Source organism: Tiliqua scincoides, chromosome 5 (assembly GCF_035046505.1).
Source record: "Tiliqua scincoides isolate rTilSci1 chromosome 5, rTilSci1.hap2, whole genome shotgun sequence".
Taxonomy (NCBI): Eukaryota; Metazoa; Chordata; class Lepidosauria; order Squamata; family Scincidae; genus Tiliqua; species Tiliqua scincoides.
In genome coordinates, this window is record NC_089825.1 from 118428199 (window position 1) to 118439303 (window position 11105).

At 47.7% G+C, this 11105-nt stretch overlaps 1 protein-coding gene across 2 annotated transcripts; it reads right to left on the reverse strand.

Annotated features, from left to right (window-relative positions):
* On the reverse strand, window positions 1–9738 carry LOC136654060 (programmed cell death 1 ligand 2-like). 2 transcript variants are annotated; one of them, XM_066630922.1, is made up of 6 exons: window positions 9604–9738; window positions 6309–6641; window positions 5486–5785; window positions 3607–3894; window positions 3376–3498; window positions 1–1841 (listed from the first exon to the last, which is right to left on the reverse strand). In XM_066630922.1, exons 1-6 carry the CDS (start codon window positions 9656–9658, stop codon window positions 1777–1779), a joined length of 1164 nt encoding a protein of 387 aa, XP_066487019.1. In that variant the 5' UTR covers window positions 9659–9738; the 3' UTR covers window positions 1–1776. The 2 variants fall into 2 exon arrangements, with proteins under 2 accessions (XP_066487019.1, XP_066487018.1); XM_066630921.1 differs by having other exon boundaries at window positions 12–1841; window positions 3376–3894.
* Window positions 9739–11105: the final 1367 nt, after the last annotated feature.

An 11105-nucleotide genomic window follows, 5' to 3' on the forward strand; every position in this document is an offset into this window, starting at 1 on the left:
TACAAAAAATGCAAGTCATATTTGCATATTTGCAAAATTCATAATGTTTATTTATACAAAAAGATACAAAACATGAGATATAAAATCAAGTTACATGGCAGCCAGACAGGAAAATCAAAGCAACACCAAACACTAAAAAAGAATAAAAAATTCGCAGCAGATAAAAGAGCAAAACAAAACAAGCTTATTAGAAGCTCCAGCAAATAGAGCAGCTTTTTCAACCAACGTGCCACAAATGTTCCACAGGTGTGCTGCAGGAGTTTGGGGAAAGGGTATTTATTAATAGAAAAATTGGGGGATATGAGCCCCTCACTGGCAGTGCGGTGTGCTGTGTCAATTAGCAAAAACTCATTGTGTTCCTTAACAATTTTAATGACTTGTCAGTGGGCCGTGAGATGAAAAAGGTTGAAAATCACTGGAATAGAGATATTGACAAAGAAAAGCTTATATTTGTGGCAACAGAGACACTTTACGAACAATTAAGAAGGCCTAAAAAATGAGAACGTAACCACTTGGCTCTGAAATGACATCAGCTTATGTCTCTAATGGTCAATCTCCTTGCAGAGAAGTCATATCAGCGCTTTTTTCACAATCCTCCTCGTCCACCACCCCCGACTGGAAAATGGAGGCAGAGTAGAAAAGGAAGTGTGGAGGAGAGGTGAATGGCAGGCTAGGTCTCCAAACCCCGGCCCCGGGTCCAAATGCGGCCCGCAGCAAGCCTCTTTGTGGCCCGCGGCCAACCTCTTGTCCCTTGAAAGCCTCTGGCCCACTCAACTGAACAAGACCAGAACTGTGCTCTGATTGTGCCTGGAGGGTGTTCTGAAGGCCAGAGAGGTTGAAAGAATGAACCCATCCATTCATTTATTCAAATTTTATATTTAATTTTTTTTTCCGGCCCTCAACACCACACCAGATATTTGAAGCGGCACCTCTGGCCAAAAAGTTTGCAGACCCCTGGGCTAGAGCATCGAGACCTTTCTCCTCCACACTTCCGCTTCCACTGTTTCCCAAGCAAGAGGAGCAGGAACAGTGGAGGTAAGTGGGTGGGCATATCCTGCAAATCTGCTGCTTGAGGGGACTGCCTCAATCAGCTTCCTGGATGGAATGATCCTGGTTCTCTCACGCCAATCAAGGAGATTGTCCCCTCAGTTGCTACCCACCTCACCTGTGATGGAGGGCCTCTAAAGAGGATTTTTGTTCACCACTGTTTTTCCATGAGTGCAGAGAAAACCAAACAAAAACATGTCTCTTGCCTCTAGCAGACTTCATTCTGCAATGTACATGGTATGGTATGTCCAAAGTTCTTGGGTTGTGTGGCCCTCAGGTGGTATTGTATACTGGCTTAATTGTGTAACAAATCAGTGTCTTTTCATGGTTATACCAAATGCTGAAGAGTGTGTATGCTTGTTCAAGAGATTAAAAAACTGCAAAATGAGAGGCGTGATTTGATTCAGGCTGCAATCCTAACCACATTTTCCTGACAGTAAGCCCCACTGAACAAAACAGGACTTACTTCTAAGTAGACCTGGTTGGGATTGTGCCCTCAGTGGTTTAACATTGCCTTGACTCAGATCAATCTTCCTTGCACTGATGTTAGTGATTGAGGGCCCAATCCTCTAAAATCTTCTACCGCCGATGCAGCCATCCCAATGAAGCATGCGCTGCATCCTGCAGTGGGGGGGGGGAACATCATGGAGGCCTCCTCAAGGTACGGAAACCTTGGGGCTGCATTGCAGCTGCACTGGTACTGGAAAATTGGATTGGTCCCCTAGTTCATTATAACGGCGTTGTAGAATCATTTAAATTTTCTTTCTCAGAACCACTGCTCTTCTTCTGCTTTCCTGCAAAGGGAGGAATTAAAAAAAAAAAATAAGCAGGTGCCCCAGAACTGCTATCCAAACTCATACACCTCACATTTCAGCCTCTCTTTCTTGCTGGGTCTACTCTCCTGCCCACTCTTCTCTCTCAGAGAACCCTGTCCTTCCTTCCTACCATTTATGCATCAGACTGCCTCCCAGTTCATGTGCAAGATGTTTCCTTGCTTTCTTCAAATCCCTTTCTTAGGCCCCATGCTGTAGTCCCTGTTCCCTTCTGCAATGTTTACGGATCGGAAATGGAGAGCATCTGATGAGCAGCCCAACCTTAAGCTTCCCAGCACCCAGAGGAACAGCGGCACCAAAATGGTGACCGCTGTATCTCATGGGCACCAGGAAGCCGCAGGAGGTCTCCTCAGGGGAAGGGGACTTTAGTTGTGCCGGCTATTTTGCCGGTGCAGATGAAAGAACCTGTTCATCTTTGGGCTTTCCAGTCCAACACAGAGGATAGGATCCAGTGGAGAAAGGCTCTGCCAATCCGACCCCCATCCTGGGCTGGTTCCAACCCCTGCCCTGGAATGCCCCCCACCCGCCCAAAACCAGTATCGCCGCCTGGAGCACTTACCTTGCTCCGGGCAGCGTTCTCCCAGCGCTGGACCCAGTGCTGACTGGTGCTGGCCCGGTGCCACTGGTCCTTCCTCCAAGGGCGTCATAAAATGGTACATTTACAACACCCAGAGCCAGTGCTGGAGCTCAGTGCCGGTGCTATGGCCCATTAGGAGTGGGCTCTTCCTTCATTCTGTAGTCTCCTTTGTGTAAACACCTAGATTGTAAGCCTCTCAGGGCAGGGACCTATTATTATTATTAACAGTATTTATATACCGCTTTTCAACTAAAAGTTCACAAAGCGGTTTACAGAGAAAAATCAAATAACTAATTGGCTCCCTGTCCCAAAAGGGCTCACAATCTAAAAAGATGCAAAAGAATACCAGCAGACAGCCACTAGAACAGACACTGCTGGGGACCTACCTCTTCATGCTATGTAAAATGCCCTGGACACTGATAGCACTAGACCAGGGGTGCCCAAACCCCGGCCCTGGGGCCACTTGTGGCTCTTGAGGCCTCTCAATGCGGCCCTCAGGGAACTCCCAGTCTCCAATGAGCCTCTGGCCCTCTGGAGCCCACATTGGCCCAACGCAACTGCTCTCAGCATGAGGGCGAATGACCTCTCACATGAGCTGTGGGATAAGGGCTCCCTCCACTGCTTGCTGTTTCATGTCTGTGATGCAGTAGCGGCAGCAAAGGAAAGGCTGGCCTTGCTTTGTGCAAGGCTTTTTATAGGCCTTGAGCTATTGCAAGATCGTCATTCATTCATATAAGTTCATCTTTAATATATTCATTTGATGTAAACGTATGTAAATTTATTCAAATTTTAAATGTCAATTAATTCTTTTTTCCCCCGCCCCCCGACAGAGACGATGTGGCCCTCCTGCCAAAAACTTTGGACACCCCTGCACTAGACAAATAATACTACTGCCAGTTCTCATAAGTACCAACTCACCTCGAGTTTTATAGCATAAGATTCCAGCTGCCAAGACAATCACTGAAACAATCAATGCAATTGCTAATCCAATCACATATGGATGGACACACAACTTGGAGCGCTCTGGTGAGGGAGAAGAGCCTGTTGAAGATGTAGGAGTAAGTGCGGGCTGAGACTCTTGGCAGGTCAGTTTCTTCTCTGTACTCTGAGAGGTCGGGGAGGTGGGGCAGATCATCTTTTCACTCTCACCTTTTGGATGCCAATGGGCTGTTAGCTTCAGTGGGTCAGCCAAACTTTCATGAAATACCTGGCAGACATAGCTGGCTGTAGGATCAGTCTCTGGCTGTATGATGCTACTTTTAATAGTGAATGTCCCATTAGGCATCTGCCGTGGTTCAGACTGCATCGTCTCCTGTGGATTCCCATTTCGTAGCCACTGCACTTTAATTTTGGGGGGGTAAAACCCACTCACAAGGCATCTGGCCGCACTCAGGTTCCTCTCTTCTAACACTATGAGATCCTGAATGACTGGGCGAGCTGCAGGAAAGAAGACACAAGTTTAAGGACTTCCATGCTGATACTGCACCACAGTGGGATGTGCAAAGCTCAGGCAGGCTCCCTGCAGATCTGGTGACAGCCACTAGAAGAGACGCTGCGAGACATAAAGGCAAAGTACCTACAGCTTCTGAATTCCACAGCTCACAGCCACCAAAAGATGGAATCGCAGAACAATCTTTATTGGCACATTTGCTATCAAACTGAACTGGTTTCCACTTTAACAGACAATGCCAAGGCATTCACCGTAGACATTCAGGAGATTCAAGAGATACCCTTACTGGCACCCATAGAACATAATTACCAGTGGTAGATTTTAGTTTAATACCAGATGTTCAAGCTGAGATTATTTTTCTTTTTATTTCATGGCTCCAGTTTTCACCTGGACCTTGAAGTAGGGTGTCAACTCCTGATGACAATTCAAGGTCTCTAACAGCCCAGTCTTAAGCATGGATGTTCAGAAGCAGCCCCCTGTGTTTAGTGGGCCTTATTCTCTACAAAGTATGTTTTGGATGGCTGCCCAAGGGTGTTTTCCATCCATGACATTTAGGCTGGGAACACACAGAGTGGGGTTCATCCCTTTCCCCTATAGCAGGGGTCTCTAAACTTTTCAGCCAAAGGGCCACATCAAATATCTGGCACACTGTCGAGGGCTGGAAAAAAAATTAAATATAAAATTTAAATAAATACATCGGAGATGGAACTTGAATGAATGAATGTGCTCAAATGTCCAGGATTTCTCCAAGCACCAACACAGCCCAAGAAATAAAGCACACACTTAAATGGACTCCCATCCCCGCAACCCCACAAGCACAACTCTGGTTGTGTTTGGTCAACTGGGCAGAGGCTCTCAAGAGATCAGAGGCTGTCTGCAGGCGGGATAGAGGCTGGCTGTGAGCCACATCTGGCCTTCAGTCTGGGGTTTGGAGACTCCTGCCCTATAGATTTTTTCTTATCAAATCCTTCTCCTTCCCAGAAGGTGCTATTAGTGCTGTTGGGAGAAAATGTCAGATACACCTATTCATATCTTTCCTTTATCTCCAGGAGCTTCTGATAACAGCATTTGAAGGGGGGATTTTGACTTCGAAAACTGCAAAGTGAGGAAAGGTACTCCTCTGCCACCCCCACACCTCTACCAATGCCGATTTCCTGGTCAAATTACCTGCCCCTTCCAGCTGCTTTGAAGTGTAGAAATGAGGCTGAAAGATTCAATTATGGAACAAACAGGGACAAACAATGTTGGCAGGTTTAGAGCTATCCTGCCCTGCTTGGGAGCATCTTAGAAGTTTCTGGCTGTTAGGTAAAATGGACCTTCAAGTCTTCTGTTTAATCCAGAATCTTTGTATAAACTAGCAGGTTAGATCAAAGGTCTAGCCTAAATTAGACTAGCAAGGATCAGGTCTCCTGAGTTTTTAAGAGAGAAGAACAGGTTGTGATAAGAGCTCAGTAAGGGAGTTGTGACCCAGGGAGGATTCATAAATTTTGGGGAGAAAGAGAAGAGATTATTGGTTAGTATGGGAAAGGGGGAGACAGAGGGTGAAATCTGGTGTCCTCCAGAAAGCATCTCACTCACCTTGCACTTGTAGCTGAAAGTCTTTTTGGAGCAGGCCATCCAGGGCTTGGTGATGGACACGGCACGAGAAGTTGGCACCCACATCAGCAAGTAGTGGCTTGAGCTGAAGGATGCTATATGCATTGAAAAGGCCATCATCTGTTCTCTGAGAAAGGGGCGATTCAGGGCCTTTATCCACCACATCATTTCGCAGCCATTCCACAGAAATGCTGCTCGGATAAAACCCGGACATGGTGCATGTCACAGCACTCACCTCGGCCAGCTGCACCTTTGTAGAGCTGAGAGTTAGGTGTGGGGGAGCTGGAGGTAGAAATGAGATTTAGAAGATCTCATCTTCTGGGGATACACTTGAAGCCCTCTGACACTTGCATAGTCCTCCCACTGAGTCCTGACCTACTACTTGTTGAAGTCGATAGAGAGACTGCAGCTTAAGGCTTTGGGTTGGGTTGGTTCACTTGATACCTTCATTTAGGTACCATGAAAATACTAGCTGAACAGGAGGATTTTCCCCCACCTCCTGTCTTAGGTAACAGTAGCAAGGCAGCCTTCCCTAGGAGGCCATTTCGCATCTTCCGAGTCACACAGAAAAAACACTGCTCCTCATCCACATGGAACCAACTTCTCCGAACAATGAGACATTCAGCAGCGCTTGTCCCCAAAATCTAATTTATGATGTATGTTGAGGAGAGAGTAGCTGGCAGAGGAAAAAAATTGCATCCTCCCCATCACAGCACCCAGGGCATGTGCCCCAGCTTCTTTTTATGCCTCTAGAGGCAGGTAGGAATGTATGAGCCTCACCCCTGGGTTCCAATGCTTTCCTTACCTTCCACTTTCAACTCCACACTCCCCTCTCCTCTATTAGGCATATGGATAACAAAACAAGAATAAAGAGAAGCATCGCTATCCTGTACATCCTGGAGGAGGAGAGAGGCATCGCCTTTCAGCAGCTGCTCCTTTGACATCACCGCTCCTTGTCTAAATGGCTTGAAGTTATCTTCATATTGAGCAACAATTTTCTCGCCAATCTTCCACATGACAGCCAGGTGTGAAAGGCTCAGGGGACCAGAAGAGTCTGAGATGTTGCAAGGCAGCCGTACATCAGAGCCCGGCGGAGCACGGATTGGGGAGGAAGGTACAGAGACGATCAGAGCTGCCCCTGAAGAGGACCAAGATACCCAGAAGCATTACAGCTAGGAAGGCAAAAGTGAGACTCTAACAAGAGCAGATCTAGGTGACTTAAACCCATTTTAAATCCCTCTACGTGTCACGGCATTTGGGAACTATAGTCCTGTTCCCTGTAGTCCTGTGCACAAACACCGGTGTATACTTGAAACCTGTTTAAATAAAGGACTGATGAAGAATGTTAAGAAGAATACATTAATTTGATACTTTTTGTCCTCTCCTTTGTTCTTTAAATACCATGGGTGGGAATCATAGGAAACATTACAAAGTCACTGTGGGGGCCTTTTATTTCTTAGCTCCTATCACAGTTTCTATCCCAATTTCATGCTTCACCTGTGTGCTATTTACAGTAAAAGAAAAAAGTAATGACCTTAAGTAAATGATCATTTTTTGTTTACCCTAAATGGGATATGGACTTGAGAGTAAACCCCACTGAACACAGTGAGACTTACTTTTGAGTAAACAAGTACTGCACTATACAAGTTTGCACTGAAAGACCTCCTGTCCATCCATGGTTTCATGGCATAATGCAGTGGTTAAGAGTGAGCTATGAATCAGGTTCTCCCCACCATGAATTCACTTGGTGGCCTTAAGCAAGGCCCTGTCCTGCATTGCCACCCACAAACTCACTTCTCTGATGGCTGGTCAAGATGGAACAGGATCTCTATAGAGTACCTGAGGGTTCATACCAGATACTTTTAATATGGGAGCAAGTGGACAAATGAACCACACTTAACCTTAGCCAGGACTCGGCCCATGATCTCATTTAGAAGGGCGGAAGTGTTCTAAATTGTAATGCAAGTATAAAAAAGGATGTGCCTTGGGATAAACAAAGGACACACTTCCTTCACCACCAAATAACCCCAGCTGCCCTCATAACTCAGATGCTAATGGCCAAGGGTTCCAGGTCACAGAGTTTTTGTTACTGGCTGAAATGCAGGTGATCATGGACAGAGTATTCTTGTAATGGCAGCACCATTAAAAAGTTAGGGTGGAATGGACAAAGTGAACTGGGGAATGGGGGCATCTTGCTCCACATAATAAACTGAAAATTTATTTATTTAAAATATACTGAAAATTTATGGTTTATTTTGCTCTCATCCTAAACATTAATGGAAGTGAGCCTATGGGGATTTGCTCTTTACATACTATAGACAGAAAAATTAGATAGACTTTTTTAAAGCATAAGAAATAGGAAAAGCATTCGAAGAGTTCAGTCTTATGCACATCTACTTAGAAATAAGTCCCATTATAGCCAATGGGGCATACTCCCAGGTAAGTGTAGAGAAGATTGCAGCCTAAGAGCCCAAGCCTAAGACTATCTACTCAAACGTAAGTCCCATCATAGTCAATGTGGCTTTCTCCCATGTAAGTATGGATAGAATTGCCACCTCAGTAGGAGAAAAATGCTTTTCCTTCAAGTTACCATGGAAGTGGGAAGGTGACAAGGGGCCAAACTGCTTGATTGGGGGCCTTCTCCAATGTCACCTATGCTTTTTTTTTTTTTTGAGGCGGCCCTCTCCTGCAGAGCTCCTTTCCAAGAGGGATTAATTGGGCTGACCCCCCCCCCCCATTTGCCATATTCAGGAATTACCTGAAGATTTATGTGTTCTCTCTATGATGAATTTTTATTCTGGCTGTTATTTTATTAGATTTATTAATGATCTTCTTTTACTGAATTGTCATCTTATTTTGCTTTACTGTGTTGGCACTTCTTTTGCAAACCACCCTGAATTTTATGAAAAGTGAGATATATGCCTATTAAATAAAAATGCAGGCTTCATCTCCGCCACATCTCCAATGCTGGATTTAGAGGCAGTAGTAGACCATGTCAGTGGCTGGGGTACAGGATACGGGGAGTGTCAAACATTTCAATTGTTCTTAAAATGAAAGGAAGCACCTGTTATGACATAATAGTTTTGACAATAGCATAAAAATAGTTTTACTGTTCCATTCATGCAAATGTATTAGCTAATAGGAAAGAAAAATTCAGGCAGACAGTGCACCAAGATCATGAATGGGGCTTCTTGGGGTGGGCCCAAGACTCCAAGCTACTGAGGCAGTGTGGTAAATGCTGCCCCCTTACCTGGCATGGAAGTGTGGTGGGTGAGGAGGCAGGTGAGGCAGAGCCTCCCCACTGGAGTCCTTTGAAAAGCTGTGTGAGGCACCCTGTGAGACAGGAGAATCAGAGCCTCCCCATTGGAGTCCTTCGAAGAGCACCGCCACCATGTGATGTGCACAAGCACTCACAACCCATGTGCAGAGTTGTGAGTGCTTGTGCGCTTCACAGGGCGGTGGCACTTTTTGAAGGACTCCAATGGGGAGGCTCTGCCTCACCTGTCGTACAGGGCTGTGGTGCTCTTCGAAGGACTCCAGTGGGGAGGCTCTGCCTCACCTGCCTCCCTGTGACTTGGGGATGCATTCGCCTCTGCTCCTCCCACTCCCTGGACTGGAAAAGGGCGGCACCAACCCAGAAGTGTGGAGGAGAGAGGTGGCTGGGGCCACGTGACACTCTCCTCCACCTCAGCAGCAGCCCCCCGCCTTTTCCAGTTCTAGGAGGAGGAGTGGGGGGTGGTGTCCTTCCCCGCTTGAGGCTCCTGCAAGGACCGGCCCTGGGTCTGCCTGGCCAGCGTGAAGGCGGCGTTCGCAAAGCGCAAAGGGTTCCAGGCGAAGCGCGCGCTTTTGGAGCTGCTCCCCCTCCCCGCCCCGCAAGCGAGCCTCCTACTTTCGGGACCAGCCACTGGGAAAGCCTCCCCCACGCCTGGAAGCCTTGGTCGCCGCCTGGGCAGGGGGCAGCCGGGCGGGCTCCGGCGTCCTCCTCAGCAGAGCCCCTCTTGCCCCGAAGGCGCGCCGGGTTTGCCGCCAGAGCCCTCCTGGCCCCAGCTGGCCAGGGCAGCCCAGGTGGCGGCAGCGCAGCGGGCCGTTGTGCCACTTACACGCAGGCGGCGGCAGCAGCAGCAGCCAGGGCAGGAGTCCGGAGCGTCCCGGCATGATGCGGCTGCCGCGGCTCCAGCAGAATTTTGGGCTGCTGCCCGCCAAACCCCTTCGGTTGCCTTTTGGTTTCGTTTCCCCGAAAGTCGGACGGATGGGCGTCGTTGCGCCACGATCAGGAAGCGGCGGATGTCGCCCGCGGGAGGGGGCGGTGGCGCAGCTGGAGGGGGTGCAAAGCACCAAGTGGTGCAGGGTGCAGGCTTCACCCTTCCCAGCCTCAACTCCCTCTTGCCCCCAGCTCCTCCCGGGGGAGGGGTCCCTTGCACACTGCCGGGAGGCTCCCTGCAAAACTTAGGGCACGATCCTAACCCACTTTCCAGCAGTGCAGCTCCAAGGGAATTGAACAAACATTGCCTTACCTTGAGGAGACCTCTGTGACTGCCCCCCAACTGCAGGATGCAGCACATGCCCCACTGGCACAGCTATGCCAGTGCTGGAAAGTAGGTTAGGATCGGGGCCTTAGTGCTCTGCACCCCCACTAGCTAAGCCATTGTTGGGCACAAAATACTTTGAAACAGTGAAAGAAACTAAAGCAGCAGCATGGCTGTGTTGGGGGGGGGGGCATGTGAATCACCTTGGGTAGGGTACTGGGGCTTCAGTAGTTCCCTCTCCATAGGGTTCCTGTGCCAAACACAAGCCCCCATATTGCTGTTTACAGTCAATACATCTTTTTAAAGTATCAATTGGTCTTTGTGCCTATAAGCTCACCTCCTCTTCCCTCTCCCCACAATTTTAAAATTTGTATTCATTTATAAACCGTGCCAAAGAGTTAAAAGCCGTTTCTGCCTAATGTTGCATATATGCAACAAGGACTAAATGTGTACACCTGTGGGTGGGGCAAAAATGGTTAATAACCCCATGTGACATAGCAGGTGGGACTACCTAGGTTATTAAACTGTTAGGTGATGGCTAGTACAATCCTCTTTATGTTTACTCAGATGTCAAAAAGTAGAAGTCCATCACAGGTTACAAGTCATGATGAGCCTATGCAACCTCTGGGAGTAGCCTATCTCTGAACACCAGACGCAAGGGAGTGTCAACAGGACTGAGTATCATCATGTCTTGAGTGTTCCCGGAGGCATCTGCGGTGGGCCACTATGAGATACAGGAAACTGAAGTAGATGGGCCTTTGGCCTGATCCAGCAGGACTCTTCTTATGTTCTTGTGTAAGTCACCACTGAGTTCTGTGGGACCTACTCCCTATAAGTATATAGGATTGCAACCTAAAGAGCCGTGTGGTGGATGAGTAAGAAATGATTCAGTCTGCGTATATTTGTTGCTGTTGCTTTCTTTGTTTCCAAATGTGGCAAACAGATTTCAGAAGAGAAAATAATTTCCTCTCTGGGTTTCTCACCTGCCTTTCTTTTTCAAAGCAGGAAGGGCGGGTGGAGTGGAGCTGATGTGCCCCACACCCTTGTGTGGGATGTGGAACCATCTTCACTGCTGT

Excerpts from the sequence above, each read along its gene's own strand:
- LOC136654060 (XM_066630921.1), bottom strand. The coding sequence starts at position 9,658 with ATGCCGGGACGCTCCGGACTCCTGCCCTGGCTGCTGCTGCTGCCGCCG. Across the intron at positions 3,895-5,485 it reads CTTTCAGCTACAAGTGCAAG|CTCGCCCAGTCATTCAGGAT; the intron begins GTGAGTGAGATG and ends TCTTTCCTGCAG. Across the intron at positions 1,842-3,375 it reads CTTATGCTATAAAACTCGAG|GAAAGCAGAAGAAGAGCAGT; the intron begins GTGAGTTGGTAC and ends CTCCCTTTGCAG.